The sequence below is a fragment of the Brassica napus genome, unplaced genomic scaffold (genome assembly GCF_020379485.1).
Source record: "Brassica napus cultivar Da-Ae unplaced genomic scaffold, Da-Ae ScsIHWf_361;HRSCAF=568, whole genome shotgun sequence".
NCBI lineage: Eukaryota > Viridiplantae > Streptophyta > Magnoliopsida > Brassicales > Brassicaceae > Brassica > Brassica napus.
Window position 1 is genome coordinate 24411 of NW_026016442.1, and position 18232 is coordinate 42642.

Below are 18232 nucleotides of genomic sequence, written 5' to 3' on the forward strand. Positions count from 1 at the left end.
TTGACCAGTTGCAATCGCAGACTGCACTCCGGGACACAAAGGCAATTGTCCTTAAAGAGGAAACCATCCACTAAAGAGAAATCAGACCGTTTACTAAGCGCAAGATCTTGCCAGACAGCCGCAAAGTATGAATCAGTCGCGTACAAGTCTGCGTGGACGGAGACGCTGAGCGTGGCGACCAAGGAATGCTGGCTACTTAACGTGTCTGCCACTTTATTAAGTTTTCCGGACTGGTGCTTGATAACAAAAGTGAACTGTTGTAAATAAGCTGTCCAGGAAGCATGTCGAGAAGAGATTTTATCCTGAGTGCCCAAGTACTTTAGTGCCACATGATCGGTAAACAAGACGAACTCCTTGTGAGTAAGGTAGTGACATTAATGCTTGATGGCTTGGACGATTGCATAGAACTCTATATCATAGGTGCTAGGCGTGGGCGTTTTATACTGTAACCGAAGCCCAAAGTGGAACCCGAACCGAAGTCTCGGTATTGGACCGGTAACGGGCCTTAGCAAAAAACCGAATGGATTTTGTAGCCCACGAATTTCGGTTATGGTCTGGTTCGGTTGAAAACTGAAATCAAAACAAGTAACCGAACAATACCGAGCATTTATAAAACTGTATCATGTATACATACATTCATTTACACTTATACACGCGAAAGAAAACAGTCTCTTCGTTTCTTGTACGCGTGAGCCGACGAACCCTAATTCCCAAAAAAAAAATCTCTCGATAATTAATTATCATCACTCAAAAGCTCAAACTGGCCTCTATAAATCAGTTAGCTTCTCCATCTTCTTCTTCTTCATCCAAGCATTCCAGAATCCAGTCACAGGTATTGTCTCTCTTTGATTATTGTCTGTCTCTTTTTTCGATTCCTTAGTGAATTAAGTCAAATCGATTATAATTATGGTTCGTAATCGTTATGGAACATATGAATTTGTGTTTGGTTTTTCATGTCTACTTAATTGATTTTTGTGTTTGTGTCTACTCTAATTGATTTTGATATTTTGCTTACTTTCGTTTTGCAGATGGATTCTACATCATCTTTTAACCGAGAAACCGACAACATGGATGATGCAGGCAACATTCAAACACCGGATAGTATTACCGGCAAGAGAAAAGAAACCGAGAGAGCGAGTGGAGCGACAAACAATGTGAAGCGCATTCTCCCAACAAGGTCCAAAGTGTGGGAACACTACACAAGAACGAAGGAAGATCGAAACAAGTGTGTATGCAACTACTGCCAGAACACATTTTCCTGTCTCACAAGCTCAGGGACCTCAAATCTTAAGAGCCATCTTGAGAAATGCAAGAGTCATCTTGCTTGGTCGGATGGACAAGAAGATAAGCAGCCAACCATTGACGATGCAGGGAAACTTAAGAAAGCAAAGTTGACTGAAGCTCAGTTGAGAGAAGCCACAAATCAGATGATTGTCTTAGGACAATTGCCGTTGTCATTTGTTGAAAGTGTAGCTTGGAGACATTTCTGTAACAAGGTACTTGTGTTTTTTTTTCTCATGTTCTTTGCCCGTCAATTATATTTTTTGTTCATGTTAAATTGTAACTAATATCTTATCTCTTCTATGTTTGTAGGTTAACTTTGGATACACTCCTCATTCAAGAAGAACTGGAACTAAAGACATTATCAAGATGTATGTGGAAAGGAAAGAAGCACTCAAGAAATAGTTCTTGTCTAACAATCAACGAGTATCTTTGACAACAGATATTTGGGTCTCCCCAACTACAGGTAATCTGTTACACATTTTCTGATTCTTTATACACATTTTTGATTCGTTTATACATCATGGAGTTCTTACTGGTTATTGTATATAGGTGCGAGTTACATGGTCATCACAGTGCACTATGTTGATGCTTCTTGGCGGTTGAAGAAGCTGATCATTGGGTTCAAACACATCACAGATCACAAAGGTCAGACTATATCAAATGTTCTACTCGAGTGCTTGTCTGACTGGGGAATCATAAATGTTTTCTGTATAACTGTTGATAATGCGACTGCCAATAGTTCAGCGTTGAGGAAGTTTCAGAGTAGTTTTGCTTTAGGTTCTGATCAGGCTTTTGTGTTAGATGGAGAGTTTTTACACATGAGATGCAGTGCCCATATCATTAACTTGATAGTTAGAGATGGAATGGCTGAAATAGATCAGAGTGTAGTTGCTATCCGTAATGCTGTCTCTTATCTTAGATCACATACTAACAAGTTGAGATCTTTTGAGCTAAAAGTTGACTCCGGTAAGATTACAAGGGGAAGTCTTCCGTTGGATGTGAAGACAAGGTGGAATTCAACTTATCTAATGTTGACAACAGCTCAAAAGTTCAAGGTGGCTTTCGATAAGATGGAAGCAGAAGACAGGCTCTACAATGATCACTTCTCTGAGTTTGAAAATGGAGCATCAAGGGTCGGGCCTCCTCAGCAAAGGGATTGGAGTGCTGTTGAGAAGTTATGTCAATTTCTTATCATCTTCTACAACTCGACACTGGTGGTCTCGGCTTCAACTTCACTCAATTCACATAAGTGCTATGGTGAGATTGTAACCATTGCGACTAATCTATTAGAACTCTCCAGCAGCCCTGATTCTGAGATGAGGTCTAAAGGCGTCAGATATGCTCAAGAAGTTTGAGAAGTATTGGGATGGTATGAAAAATATTAACATGATGTTAATTGTGGCCACTGTTTTCGACCCCAGCAACAAGTTGGAGCTTGCCAAGATGTGTTTTGAAGAGTTATATGGGCTAGAGACTACTGAGTATAAGGAGATGTATGACTCCTTGATTTGTGTCTTGAGGAGTTTGTTCAGAGAGTACAGTTCAAGACATGGAGCCGCTGGAGCCGCGCTTAATCCAAGTGACCAATCTTCCCAGTCTAACAACTCAAGTAAGTCTAGAGACCAATGTATTGAAAGGATGGATCTTGTGGACGACTGTGTGGGTTATAAACGAATGGACGTCAGGTACAAGCAGAAACTCAACGAAATAGGGGTTAGAGAAAGAAGGATGAGCTGGAAACATACCTCAAAGAGTCTGTGGAACATCCTGACCTGATGATTGGAATGGAGTATGATGTGCTCTCATGGTGGAAAAAGAACTCAGCTAAGTATCCTATCTTGTCTTCGGTTGCTCGGGATGTCTTGGCTTTACAAGTCTCGTCAGTTGCTTCAGAGAGTGCCTTTAGTACATCTGGTCGGCTTCTCGAACCACACCGGAGCTCTCTCACCCATTACATGGTGGAGGTTTTAATGTGCACAGAGCAGTGGTTGAAGCAAGACATAAAGATGGAGTCAAGAGTGCTTTCAAATGCTCAGATACTAGCTGATCTTGAAGAAGTGGACATGCTTGAAAGAGGTAATAATATCATATACTTTCAATCTTCTTTTCTATCATATGAATGTTCAGTTTTAAATTAGTAATCGGTTTTGAACTTTGTGTTTGCAGAGTGTGGAGACACAATAGTTCCAGAAGAAGACTAAGGCTTTGTTGCTGCTTAAGAAGATCATGGCTATGTGAACACTTTGTTTCTTTGTTTCGGTTTGAGGTTTATGCTTTTTTTTTTGCAATTTGATCACTTTCTTTCGGCTTGAATGTTGGTTTTAAGTTTAGACACAAATTGTCTTGTTTTGTTGTGTCTAAAAATTTTCAGTTGGGTTTTGGTGTGTTTGAACTCGTTTTGTTTCAATGAAATTTTCGGATGTTCGGTTTAGTTTGGTGTATTTCGGTTTGTTTGGTTATTTATGATTGAATTTGGTTGTTACAAACCGAAACCGCACCAGATCCAAAGTGTTATCGGTTTGTAGCGGATTTTTGCCTGCTTCATCCGAACCGATCCGAAACCGGTTGATTCCGAACCGAAACCATACCGAATTATAGAAAAAACCGAATGGTACTTGTACACTATGAACCGAAAGTCCGAAAAACCGATTCAACCGAACCGAAACCGAACGGTGGACCGAACGCCCAGGCCTAATAGGTGCTGTAACGAGCCCGAGCACCGGCCAAATTATCACTATAGTACGCGACTGGCCGCCCATGTTGACTCAAAACCGCGCCGATACCTAGCTTCGAAGCATCACAATGCAACTCAAAAGGAGAATCGAAATCAGGCAGTACCAATATGGGAGCAGTCGTGAGTTTGTCTTTGATTACTGCGAATGCTGCATCTGCTTCCGAGGTCCAAGCAAACGACGTTTGCTTCATGCAATCGGTAATAGGATCCATGAGAGCACTGAAGTTATGAACAAAACGCCTATAGAATGAAGCGAGGCCATGAAAGCTTCTGACCTCTGTGATAGTTATTGGCGTTGGCCATGAGACTACAGCCTCGACTTTCTGGGGATCGACTCTCAATCCTGCCGCGGAAACGACGTAACCAAGAAACAATACTTCAGAAGCACCAAACTCGCACTTTTGCTTTGCGATATATAAGTTTTCTTTACGCAAGGCAAGTAGCACGTCACGTAGGTGAGAAAGGTGATCGTTGAGTGTGTTGCTGAAGATGAGGATATCATCAAAATACACCACGACAAAACGTCCAATGAATGGCCGTAGAGCTTGATTCATTACTCGCATGAAAGTACTTGGAGCATTAGAAAATCCAAACGGCATTACTAGCCACTCGAAAAGTCCTTCGCGAGTTTTGAAAGTTGTCTTCCATTCGTCTCCTGGTCGAATTCGAATCTGATGATAACCACTTTTAAGGTCTAATTTGGTAAAAATAGCCGCTTTCCCTACTTGATCAAGGAGATCATCCAACTGAGGTATGGGAAACTGTACCGTGTAGTTATTTATTGATAGCTCGGCTATCAACACACATGCGCCACGACCGGTCCTTCTTTGGAATAAGCAACGCTGGAACCGCGTACGGGCTTAAGCTCTCACGAACATAACCCTTGATCAGTAAGTCTTCAACTTGTCGTCGAAGTTCTTCGTGCTCCTCCGGACTCATACGATAATGTGCTCGATTCGGTAGGACGGCGTTTGGTACGAGGTCAATATGATGTTGTATGTCCCTCAATGGGGGTAAAACTGCTGGCAATTCATCCGGAAAGAGATCCTCGAACTCTTGTAGGATTGGTGAAAATGCCGGTGGGCAAGGGGTTGGGTGGGACGGCGTTGGGTTAGCCGCGACCAAAGCAAATAGTGGTCGGGTGTCTTGAAGCTCCTGTTCGAACTGGGACTTCGATATGATTAACAAATTCTGTTTTGAAATTGTTGTTGGTGTCGCGGGTTAGTTGCTCGTATGATCAGTGTCTGGCGATGGAAGTAGTGTGATCTTGCGGCCTTCGAACATAAAAGAATTGGTATTTGTCTTGCCGTTGTGGATCACTTCGCGATCAAATTGCCAAGGGCGACCGAGGATAATATGAGATACGTCCATAGGAGCGATATCACAATATAAATCATCCTTGTAGAATGAACCAATGGAGAGAGACAGCAGAGTTCGTTTGGAAACGAAAACCTCAGCCCCCGTTTGCATCCATAGGAGGCGGTATGGGTGTGGGTGTGGGTGTGGTTCGGGTTTAAGGGCGAGCTTACGAACGGCTTTTTCAGAAACCACGTTTGCCGAGCACCCAGAGTCAATCACAAAGCGACATATCTTGCCCTTGACTGTACAGGTTGAGCTAAATAAAGAGGTTCGTTGCCATGCTTCATCTGTCTTCGGAGCGAGACAGTTGCGGCGGAGCATGAGAAACGTTCCCGTATCGCCATGTATCGGTGGAACAGAACATCGTTGTTATCAAGGTATGGTGGTTTTGAAAATTTCCATGGAGTGAAAACTGTGAATCCCTATCTTGCTTGCATGTGAATAAAGTTTCATTTCTCATCTTTAGGCTAATCATGACTACAAAGGTGTTTGCCATGTTGCGTTTGCACAAGAAGGTCATTGCAGGCCAGGAGAGGTAACAATCTCTCTCGCTGGATATGATTGGCTTTGTTTGGTTTGGTTCGGTTCTATATGTTGTTGTTGTTACGATTAATATTTTTTTCCTTACGATAGGTTTGGTTAAGAACAGACTCACACGCATGTACTGCTGGAGCATTTCATCAGTTTGCTAAGGGATTGGAAACACTGATGCAGGCTTTGTGTTAGGCACTGGACAAATCCTTCTCAAGGTTTGTTAAGAAAAGTTTATTTTTTTTAAGAAACCCAAATTAAGAAACTACCATTGTAGCTCAAAAATTAAGTTAAAATTTATTAGTTAAATAATTATTAAAGTGTATTTAAAAAACCTTATAAGTTTTTAGGGATAATCAAATTAAGTTCTTTATTACCAAACGCAAGGATAAACGTGGATGACCGCATCAAGACATGTTACTAATCCCGAAACCTTAAGCAAACTTCAATATTGTATGTAATAAAGAACACTACAAATAATACAATATAGAATAATATAACTATTAATTTATCTTTAAGAAACAAATGTCAAACCATAGAGTAACATCATTTTTTTCTGAAGAAAAGGTACTAACATCATTTTCTCCCTTTCTTTTATTGCTAAGACGGCCGAATGAGATAATAACTGAACAAAAACTACAATTTCACAAAACTGGACGACTGCTAAAAAGTATAAAATGGTACCATTCTATCGTTTTGGGGATTACTAATCAGACTTTTAAATAATATTCTAGTCGTATACTATTGATCGCATATGTATTAATACAAAGATATTCTTTTTTGTCAACTTACAAAGAGTTATTCATTTATACATTTTAGTTGATTTATAATTTTAAATTTAACAAATAGATTTTTGATTAGTATTTGCAAATCCATATGATTTCTTTCAGGTTTATGTTTTTTTTTTTTTGTATTTTTAACATAGTGATGTATAAAACCAAGAAACCTAAGATGTCATTTTCCTTGTTAACCACTATATGCAACCACTCCATACTTCCATTCCGTGACAACCTAGAAAACTAAAACACATCTGTATTATAAGAATATTAACATCATTAAGCGTTGTCCAAAAAAATAACATCATTAAGCCAGCTAATTGCATTTCTTATGATTCAATGGGACATCTCAGACTCTTTTCCTCCGTATATATAGGATATGACCTCATATATATGATGATAAAACGCACGTTTCATTTGACATCTTATAAAACTATACAAGTAGTTTAACACCTTCAAACTAAGAACAATCACAATTCATCCATAGTGTTGCTCCCTATATAGAGTTCTGAAGATGGCACAATAATGGCCGGGGGCGAAGCTACCTTTGTGGGTGGATGGGACAGGTGCCCACTATAAAAAAAATTATTGTAATTTTGTACCAAATTTTGAAAATGCCCCTGATAAAAATTTAAATTTATAAATGTATGTAATAGTATTTTTTTAAAAATTTCCCTGGATGAATTGTTCAGATCCTGGCGGCATGAATCGCTCTGTCCTCTTTATGCTACATGTTGTAACACCTAGCAGAAAGACAGAAACCAATAACCATGCATGAAAATATTAGTGTTGGAATATAATATTTAACGTTTGAATAGCACGGAAATTGTCACCAAACAAGAATTCTACAAAGAAAAAATTCCATACAAAATCACCTAGAAAATATTGTTTAGTGACGAAAGGTTCCAAACGCATATATATAATAAGGTCAACCTGTGCCGTCTCACTAAGATTGAAAAAAAGATCGTCAAGGTGAAGGTTGGCAAAAGCAGATTAGTAACCTTAATTTTTTTTTACCATACTATAAACTGACTCTAAACAAATAAGTCTAGTTAGATGTTGAATTATGTATTTTAAACCAAAATTTAGACTAGAAGTTCGAACGTATTTTTTGAATAGTGAGTTAGGGGGTGATGATTAATGAATAATTTAGGGACAAAATAAGTTGTAAATATCGTTTATATTAGAAGTAAATTGATATCAAAAGAGATTACAAATGTGAAGTGAGTTAAATGTTAGAATCGAGCTCGCTATACAATAAGAGTCGAGGTCGATAAGTTATCTTCCCAAAAAAATCATTCATTTGCTCAGTCAATAGAGCTCTACTTTTATAGTTGCGGGATAATTCGGATGGGACAAGGAAGACAGCTCGTTGTCCTTATTGATGAAGTCACATATTTGATTCTCTATCAGGTGAGGTCACAAATTCTTTGTGATGCGGATGCAGCTTGCTTTGTCACCATGCATCAAACGCAGGTCAAACTGTATCATCCGTACTCGTTGAGTGAGTCAACACACTCTTTTTCGAGCATGGATGTGAAGTCGTCATGTCAATTTCATCGTCCTCTTTTGTCTATTAACGAATTAGGTTTCCGTTATTCTTGCTCTCTTCAAATTCAATCCTCTCTTTTTAGAACTGGGCCGAACATTAGCGGGATGCGACACCCATCTTCAATAGTATTTATTTCAAAAAAAAATACAAGATTTGTAAACAGCGTTGCATTTAAAGTAGATTGAATGTAAAATATAACAGATTTCTCCTTAATCTTTTTTTTTTTTTTTTTTGACAGCTTCTCCTTAATCATTTTAAGAAGTCCAAACTTAGGGGGTGCTGTTGGCATAAGAATGTTTATAAAATAAAAAATTTGAGATTCCATTGTTATTAATAGACGAATTCTTTAAAAAAAATTAGCATAGTACATTATTATTGGTTTGAGGATTTTAAAATTCATCTAAATGTTTTTGTTTTTATACATCATTCATTTCAATCTTTTGTTATTCAAAACAAAAGTGTAGTTATAGTTGATTCTATATTTTTAACTAACTCCATTGTTAGTGGGAAATGAATTCTCTACATTTTATTTATAAACGCACAACTACTTTCAAAATTTCATATATATATATATATATATATATATATATGAGATTTTCAATACTATGTAATAAAAAATTAAAAAAAAACAGAGTAACTATTGTTAGCAAAGATATAATTAATCATATTTTATATTTTATTATAACATTATATTTTAAAGGTGTTTTAACGATTAAATACAATGACAATTTGCTGAATATTCATAAGGAGCACTAAAATGAAGAATATAGCAATTCTACAGCAAAAGCCCATCGATGTGACAAGTTCACCTAAAATTGCCCGTAATAATCTCCGAAGCGCGTATACGTGCAAATGACTCCAACGCACATGCTTTACTATACTATATAAAATGTAATATAGTCTCAAAAGACAACCCTTAAACCCTAAACCCAAACCGTATACCTTAAACCCAAACCCTAAACCCAACTTCTTAACTCAAACCGTAAACCATAACGGAGCTACCTAAACCCTAAACAAAAACTGTAAACCATAAACCCAAACCCTAAACACAAATTCTTAACCCAAACCATAGACTCAAACGGAGCTACCTAAACCTTAAACCCTAAACCCCCTAAACCCAAATTCTAAACCCTAACCTAAACCCTAACCTTGAAGGTCTAAACCCAAACCGTAAACCCTAAACCCAAACCCTAAATCCTAAATCCCCTAAACCCAAACTCTAAACTCTAAACTCAAACTGTAAACCCTTAACCCAAACCCTAAACCCAAATTGTAAAACCAAACCATCGCCCATAACGGAGCTACCTAAACTCTAACCTTGAAGGTCTAAAATATACTATATTTCATTTAGAATAGTATGGCAATTGATGATAGTTACTATATTGATGATTGGGAAAAGGAGGAAAATGGATAGGTGAGGAACAGGAGGGGAGGAGGAGGAGGAAGGAGGAAGGAGGAAAGATAGAAGTATGGAGGAAAGGAAGGACGAATAGAGAGAAAGACAGAGAGAGATCGGGGAAGGGAGGGGAGGAGAGAAAGAGTAGGAGGGAGTGTAAGAGTGAAAGCGACATAAGAAGAAACTATACTATTTTGATGAATAGATTAGTATACTATAATGTAATGTTTATTCAAATATTGTATGAAAGCTATATAAACTGTCAATACAAACATGTATGTGAATCTCCATTAACTTAGAACATTCATTCAACACAATAGAAAAATAATACCATTTATAAAGCATGAAATTTCAAAACGCAAATACACATTACCACTCAATGTATAAATTAGGTGAAAGCTATATATTAGCGACAATAGTGAAGGATAAGACAACAAAGCTGATGGAGTAGTGAAGGAGAAGAATCATAAGGCGAATGAGATACACTTTGCCGAAGAGGAGGAGAAGAATTGTAACATACTATACTGTAATTATAAAATAGAATAGAGTACATTGCACAACATTACTGTTCATCTTCCCCAATTCAATCCATCGTCAGTTTTCACTATCTCCAATCCAACAAACCAGACACCTGACATGTATAATCACCCACAGATACAAGACGAGATCAGTTTGAAACTTAGACTATATACCCAAATGCTATGAAATCAAATCAAACTTACCTTGATTTGTTGGGTTTGGAAACTCAATTGTGCCGCCGTAAAATTGAAAAAAACCACTGAAACCCTAACTCTCAATATCCTACTTATGCCGCACGACCGAAACCACGCACCCTCTTCAAATCTCCCTTCTTCGCTGTATGCAAGAGTTTGTAAAGTAGAAACAATTTTTCAACTTGCAAGATAATGACACTCATTGATGTCTACGCGCGCAGAAAAGGATATTTTTGGCACTTTACACAACAATATATAACATATCGTAGCCAAAGTGATGTTATGGGTATGAAGTTAATTTTTCCTATTCTTATGTATAAGGACTCCAATTCCCCTTAAATAAAAACAAAATACCATGAAAATTTCTAGGCAAAGATAATATAGTTAAATTTGTTAATATGTAGTGTTCATCTTATCATATAAACATAATTATATATGTATCATTCTTGTTTTCTTTTAACAGATAAATATGTTTTTTACAAAAAGACTAAAAAACATGTTATACTGGAAGAAAGTATTTAGAATCATAAATTATATATTTACTTTAAAACAAGGATAAAAAATAAGATAATACAATTAAAAATCTGTAAAAATCTATAAAAAGTCTAATAAATAAATATATATATATATTTACATGATCCACATAATTTTTAAAATCTATCAGCTTTTATAATTTATGAACACTACGTAAATCAATCCCCCCCCCCCCCCCCCCCCCCCCCAAGTTAATTGTTTGTCTTTTAGCATAATGCAGTTTTTGTTATCATTAAAAAAAAAAGAGGATAGATAAGGGTCTTTTGGAACTTATCAGTTATGCGGAAAGCAAATGTCAAGCATGGTTCAATGCAAATGAATCATTACCCTTATCATCACATGAGGCATTATATTGAGGAGCCATAAATTGTAAGCTTAGATAATATATGTATGGTAGATAGTTCATGGACCTCTACATCTTAGTTGAGTGGATGCGGATGGATTTGGATGGATAGTTTGGGCAAGACTCAATTCATGGGAACGCGGATCTTATGTCGGCGAAAGGCTGCTTTTCATACAAAATCAGAAGCACTGAGATGAGCTATGGAGAACATGATTCAATATTCGTCATTCCATAGCTTTGAGACTGATTGCAAGAATCTAAATGCAATGATAAATAAATCTTAAGCTTGGCCAAGCTTTACAATATAATTGGAGGTGATACAGACTCTTCAGATATGTTTCCCAGATTTCAGGATATCTCACATCCCAAGAGCACCAAATCGAATTGTTGATTCTTTAGCTAGGTATGCTCAATCTTTTCATAGAGAGTTTAGTTTCATTGATTGTTCTATTCCGTTCTGGTTATTTAGACCACCTCAAATTTAAGTAATAGAATAACCTTTTTGTTGCAAAAAAAAAATTATCATTAATGATCATAAATTGGACGCTTACTACCACATTATAAAAATTAAAAATTATAAGCTGCAGATGATACAAGAAGAGAGAGGCAATTATTACAAACTATATCACCCAATTTTTTTTTTATTGTACCCCAATTTTTGTATTTTATTTATTAATAAGAACGAGTTCTTCTAACTGAAGAAGTACCTTGGCACTGCGCTAGATCGACCCCATTGTCTTTAAAAATTCTATGTCTTCTCTCATCAATCCTCTATTGTTGAAGCTTGTTCTCAGACTCCGGTTGTTCTCTCAGAGCCGAAGTCGGGTTTAATTGCTTTGAATCATCTCTTTTTAGGTTTCAACCGGTTTAGAGCTTCATGTTTTGTTCTCATTTCTTCTCTACAGTCGAATTTCCAAATCTTAGATCTTATCCTAACCGTGGGGATGAGAGTTTTTCATGGTGATCTCTTTGTGTGATATTGATCGTCTAGTTGAAGTGAGTTGGGTTTACTTTTGATCTCGTCTAGTTGAAGTCAGGGGTGGAGTTTTGAGGATATGATTTCAATTTTTTTTAAAAAAAAAAAATTAAAATTTTCAAAATAAAAAGAAGTTATTTTGGTCATTTTCTTTTTTTGAAGGCTATTTTTGTGATAAAAACTTAAAAATGGCTATTGAGAGAATTGTTCATAAATATATATTATAATGTAAATTCTAAACAAAAATAAGGATTTTTTATATTCTGTAAAATTCAAATTTCCACTCTTTTTAGCAGTGTTTCAAAAACTGGACTGGAAGCTGAACCGGAAATTTTTTGGGTCACTTTTCAATATGGTTTGACCGGGTCATACCTGGTTTAAGAATCTGGTTTAATATACTTTTAGTATATAAATTTAAAAGTAATGTTAATAAATATGATACATAATTAAAATATAAATAACTTTTAAACATAAAACATTAAAAATATAAACTTTTTTTATGTTCATATGAATGATTTGTTGATTTTTGATAGTTTTAGTAGTTTAATAACTTTAAGATCTAATCTGGCTACGGAATCGGTTCATAATTGAACCAATTATTAGATCCAATTCGGTTATATACCCAGTTTATTGTTGAACCCGGTCCACTATCGGATCAGTCCGATTTTAAAAACACTGCTTTTTAGCGAAGGTTTTGGTTTGTGTGATATTTGACTGGGTAATTTCGTGTGATATTCGACTATGGGTGATAATATATTTCCCAAAACTAGTATATTATATGGCCTTTTATGGATTTATCATTTATGAAAGGATAAAATAACAATATTTACATACCATATTAAAAAAAAAAACTGGAAAGTGGAGTAAGAAACTCCTAGACTTCGATATTATCTATTCTCTTTCTTTCTCCTTCACGCCACTCTCTCCTTAAAAGCCAACCTTTTTCTCCATCTCTTCTTTCTCTCTGTGTGGTGCTTGCTTTCATCAATGGCGACTCTAGAAGACATAGGAGTCTCAGCTCTGATAAACCTCTTCGGTGCCTTCTTGTTTCTGATAGCATTCGCTGTCCTAAGAATCCAACCCATCAACGACAGAGTCTACTTCCCCAAATGGTATCTCTCCGGAGACAGACACAGTCCCCGCCGCTCCGACGGAAACCTCGTCGGAAAGTTCGTCAACCTCAACTTCAAAACATACTTCACTTTCCTCAATTGGATGCCTCAAGCCATGAAAATGAGTGAATCCGAGATCATTCGTCACGCTGGTTTCGATTCTGCTGTTTTCCTCAGGATTTACACTCTCGGGTAACTTCTTCTTCTTCTTCCTCCTCTTCTTCTCGCTATTGACTTTTTTTCTTTCTTTTTTTAAATGCAAAATTCTCAATCTTGAGAGAGATGTCAACTTCTCGAGAAAATGAAAGGAAAAAAATCGAAACTTTTCAGTTGTAAAGGTTTATTCTTTTTTGTTTCCACAAATAAACTTTTCTGGGTATTTAGGCTCCTTATGATATTCATGAGTCTAATCGCTAAAAAGATAGATACTGTTGAATTCTCGAGAAAAATTGTAACTTTCTGAGAAAATTTTGGTATTTATTGTGTTCTTGTTTGTTTTCCGTGATTTTGTAATCTCCAAGAACGAGTTTCACAAAGTGACATAATCCCGAATTTTACGGTTAAAAATAATCTTTAATTCGTCAGAAAATATTTGTACTTTATTCTTACAGAACATGTTATTACAAAACACAGCTAAGTTTCGGATTTGTCCGCTCTGTATTCCACAAAGACAAAGCAATAATGGAAGTTTCGTTTGTTGTCACTGTTTGTTTCCTGAGAAAGTCACTTTTTAGATATTCATTTTTCCGGGAAAGTTATTGAGATTAATTATGAGAGAATCTGCATTAGTTAGTTTTTTTCCTTCTAAAGATGTTTTTTTTTCTTTTCATGTTGGTGTTTGGCAGCTTGAAGATCTTTGTACCAGCCATGATACTAGCACTCGCAGTTCTTGTTCCAGTGAATGTATCAAGCGGTACACTCTTCTTCTTGAAGAAGGAACTCGTTGTCAGCGACATTGATAAGCTCTCCATTTCTAATGTCCAGCCTGAATCCTCCAAGTGAGAGAGCTTAGTTCTGTATTAAAAAAAAAAATGAAGCTTTAGTAATCATTATTAACATCTTTATGTGTGTGTGTGTCTGTGTTTAGGTTCTTCTTCCACATTGGAGTAGAGTACCTTTTCACGCTATGGGCATGTTTCATGCTCTACAGAGAGTACAACACTGTTGCACTAATGCGTCTCCAGTATCTAGCTTCTCAGCGTAGGCGTCCTGAGCAGTTCACTGTAAGTGAAAGCTTCAGAGTTTTAACACTGATGAGTGTTTTCTTAATACATTTGGAGTTTTTGTTTTTGCAGGTTGTTGTCAGAAACGTCCCTGACATGCCTGGACACTCAGTTCCGGACACTGTGGATCAGTTCTTTAAGACGAATCACCCCGAGCATTACCTCTGTCATCAGGTAAATATATGTTTTGTCCTTATAAAATTGCTTATCTTTGTTATAATCAGTTCGATTGAGGGATGGGATCTTGTTGTTTCAGGCAGTTTATAACGCGAACAAGTACGCGAAGCTGGTGAAGCAAAGAGAGAGGCTGCAAGACTGGTATGACTATTATGTGCTCAAGCATCAACGCAATCCTCATAAGAAGAAGCCTACTTGCAGAGTTAGTCTCTCTCTCTCTCTCTCTCCACGCCATTTCTTTAGTCCTTTTTTTAGATGTAATGATGTTGATAAGGTTGTTGTCTTCTCCAGACAGGGTTTCTTGGTCTATGGGGTAAAAAAGTTGACTCCATCGAGTACTACCAACAACAGATCAAGGACTTTGACCACACTGTAAGCTACTCCTCTGGTGCAGCTAACACAAACACTTTAACCTCATTTTAAACACGTGTCTGATGATGTTGATAACAGATGGCTTTGGAGCGCCAAAAAGTTCTAAAAGACTCAAAACTGATGCTTCCTGTCGCATTCGTGTCGTTTGATTCACGGTGGGGAGCTGCCGTTTGCGCACAGACGCAGCAGAGCAAGAATCCAACGTTGTGGCTAACGAGCAGCGCTCCAGAGCCTCGTGATATCTATTGGCAAAACCTTTCTATACCTTTTATCTCATTGACCATCAGAAAGCTCATAATCGGTGTGTCAGTCTTTGCATTGGTCTTCTTCTACATGATCCCCATCGCTTTCGTGCAATCTCTTGCCAATTTACAAGGTCTTGATAGAGTTGCGCCTTTCCTCAGACCTGTCACTAGACTGTAAGTCAAAGCAATCACATGCCAATTTACACAAACTTGATAGAGTTGAATGACTCCCATCTTCTTGTTATTGCAGGGACTTTGTAAAGTCATTCTTACAAGGTTTCCTACCTGGTCTTGCTCTGAAGATTTTCTTGTGGATCCTCCCGACAGTACTGCTGATTATGTCGAAGATTGAGGGCTACATTGCTTTATCTACACTTGAGCGTAGAGCAGCAGCGAAGTACTATTACTTCATGTTAGTAAATGTGTTCTTGGGAAGTATCATCGCCGGAACAGCGTTTGAGCAGCTTGACTCTTTCCTTCACCAGTCACCAACTCAGTAAGCAACCTTTAACCTCTTATAAACTCTCCAAAAGAATCATACCTTTAAAAATGCTTTTGTTTATTTCTTCATTGTGTTGTACAGGATTCCTCGAACCATTGGGGTCTCTATACCGATGAAGGCTACCTTCTTTATAACGTACATAATGGTTGACGGGTGGGCTGGTATCGCGGGTGAGATACTCCGGTTAAAGCCACTCGTGATCTTCCACTTGAAGAACATGTTTATTGTGAAGACGGACCGAGATAGAGAGAGAGCAATGGACCCTGGTTTTGTCGATTTCAAGGAGACTCTCCCATCTCTCCAGCTCTACTTCCTCTTGGGGATTGTCTACGCCGTTGTCACTCCCATTCTCCTTCCCTTCATTTGTGTCTTCTTCGCTTTTGCTTACTTGGTCTATCGCCATCAGGTTCGCTTTACAACTCAGTGGCATCTAATACTGTTTTTCAAATTTACTCAAACCATTTTCATACCTTATATTTGTGATGAAAAAAAGACTAAACTACCACTAAATGTGTAAAAATAATTTATTATCATTTATATAATGTTAGGGTATTTTTGAAAAGTGGGTAGCTTAACTTATAGTATTTCAAACAATTTATCCATCTTTGTTGATATTTAAGTTTTCTTGGTTTTGCAATGCAGATAATCAATGTGTACAACCAACAATATGAGAGCTGTGGAGCGTTCTGGCCGCACGTTCATGGGAGGATAATAGCTAGCTTGTTGATATCTCAGCTTCTGCTTATGGGACTTTTGACTTCTAAAAAGGCAGCAAACTCAACGCCTTTGCTTATCATCTTACCCATTCTCACTCTTTCTTTCCACAAGTACTGCAAACACCGCTTCGAACCCGCCTTCGGAAAGTACCCACTCGAGGTAAACCACCAATCTTCTCAAGGACACATCATAGTCCAAAAGAAAAGTTTCGAGGTTTCTTACTCAAACATGTGTTTATCATTGGTCTTACTGCAGGATGCAATGGCAAAAGACAAGCTGGAGAAGGAGACAGAACCGGAGTTGAACATGAAAGCTGATCTTGCGGACGCGTACTTACACCCGATCTTCCTTTCATTCGACGAAGAATTAGATGAAGAAGATGAGAGGCACCAAAAAGAGACAACGGAGGTTAGAGTGGACAAACATGAAACACAGTCGTCTAGTCCTGTGACCGAGCTCGGTACTCCTTCTCATTACCAGCAACATGAAGTCTACAATCCCACGTCCCCTTCTTCGCATTACGCTTCCGCTTATGAGCAGTCATCGTCTCAGTATGAGTACCATTACGAAACTCATCGGTATGAGGAGCATGGTGGATACCGTTACAACAACTGACAAACAAAAGGGTGTCTTATATGAGGCGTACTTGTATAAGTAGTCGTTTAAAATTTAATTAAATGGTTTAGGTTTTATTGGTGGTGCTAGGAGATTGGTGGTATTAGTGTTGTTCCAAGATTGATTTATTCGCATCTTCTTTCAGTTTTTTTTTTGGTAATTGTAAAACTTGGTTGATAGTGCATGTGATGAAAACTATGAATATTTATTAGGAAAATTGGAAAAATAAGACACTTTAAACTTTTATTTGTCACACTAGGACTTCTGATATTTTGGGCAATTCTGGACATATTTTATCTTTATTTTATTAGAAAAATAATAAATTGAATTTAAAAATTATTAAAAAATATGAAAACTATTGGAAACATAAGTATGACAATATATATGTTTAAAAGTTTTTTTTTTAAGTGGAATCATATTTTATTTTATCTTCTAGATACATTTAGAATACTCATTATGGTCATCTACTTAGTCTAGAAATCGGATACTAAGTTTTATACATAGATATATCTTGGGTATACAACGTAAACTATACTTTCTTATATATCATAACGCAGCTATTTTTTGAAACGTTATAATTAAGAAAGATGTCTTCAGTATACCAACAACTTGATAACGACATATAGCCACAACGCAGTGATATACCTTATCCATATTTTGTGCCATAACATGTTCTGCTTTTTACCTTATGTGGCGCTTAAGGAATAATATGTTTCTCATCTACTCTATTGTGTTCTGCGTAAGCTATGATATATATTCTAGGCAAATCCATAAAATATGGAAACTTTCATATTTGGTTAAAGATGTTTCCTAATTCTACACAAAATCTAATCTAATTCTCGAAGTGTATATTCTTTCCTAAGTCATAAAAATCATCAAAATTGTTCTTTCCTCCACTCGAACCCGAGTTATTCAAGAGAAAATTATACACAGAAACCACTAGACCACATATGATTCACACTACTTTGATATGTATACTAACTTACTACTAGCAAGTATAATAAAAAATTTAAATCTAATCTTGGATTGCTCCACGATAAATTTCTGAGTTTTGTATATATTGTATTTTCG

The 18232-nt window shown here is 37.0% G+C and overlaps 2 protein-coding genes across 3 annotated transcripts; both read left to right on the plus strand.

Annotated features, from left to right (window-relative positions):
- The first annotated feature begins 1036 nt into the window (after positions 1-1036).
- Positions 1037-2541, plus strand: LOC125603615. The gene is made up of 2 exons (XM_048774497.1): positions 1037-1496; positions 1594-2541. Exons 1-2 carry the CDS (start codon positions 1068-1070, stop codon positions 1684-1686), a joined length of 522 nt encoding a protein of 173 aa, XP_048630454.1. The 5' UTR covers positions 1037-1067; the 3' UTR covers positions 1687-2541.
- Positions 2542-13068: 10527 nt separating this feature from the next.
- Positions 13069-17403, plus strand: LOC106451746 (CSC1-like protein At1g32090). Of its 2 annotated transcripts, XM_048774499.1 has the most exons (11): positions 13070-13502; positions 14156-14308; positions 14398-14533; positions 14606-14707; positions 14790-14912; positions 15002-15082; positions 15161-15501; positions 15578-15823; positions 15911-16235; positions 16472-16705; positions 16802-17403. In XM_048774499.1, the coding sequence occupies exons 1-11, from the start codon at positions 13186-13188 to the stop codon at positions 17159-17161; spliced, it is 2418 nt and encodes an 805-aa protein (XP_048630456.1). In that variant the 5' UTR covers positions 13070-13185; the 3' UTR covers positions 17162-17403. The 2 variants fall into 2 exon arrangements, with proteins under 2 accessions (XP_048630455.1, XP_048630456.1); XM_048774498.1 differs by having other exon boundaries at positions 13069-13502; positions 14398-14707.
- The last annotated feature ends 829 nt before the right edge of the window (positions 17404-18232 follow it).

Coding starts and splice junctions, on each gene's coding strand:
- LOC125603615 (XM_048774497.1), top strand. CDS start 1,068: ATGGATGATGCAGGCAACATTCAAACACCGGATAGTATTACCGGCAAG. Junction 1,497..1,593: donor GGAGACATTTCTGTAACAAG/GTACTTGTGTTT, acceptor CTATGTTTGTAG/GTTAACTTTGGATACACTCC.
- LOC106451746 (XM_048774498.1), top strand. CDS start 13,186: ATGGCGACTCTAGAAGACATAGGAGTCTCAGCTCTGATAAACCTCTTC. Junction 14,708..14,789: donor AGCATTACCTCTGTCATCAG/GTAAATATATGT, acceptor TTGTTGTTTCAG/GCAGTTTATAACGCGAACAA. Junction 16,706..16,801: donor TCGGAAAGTACCCACTCGAG/GTAAACCACCAA, acceptor GTCTTACTGCAG/GATGCAATGGCAAAAGACAA.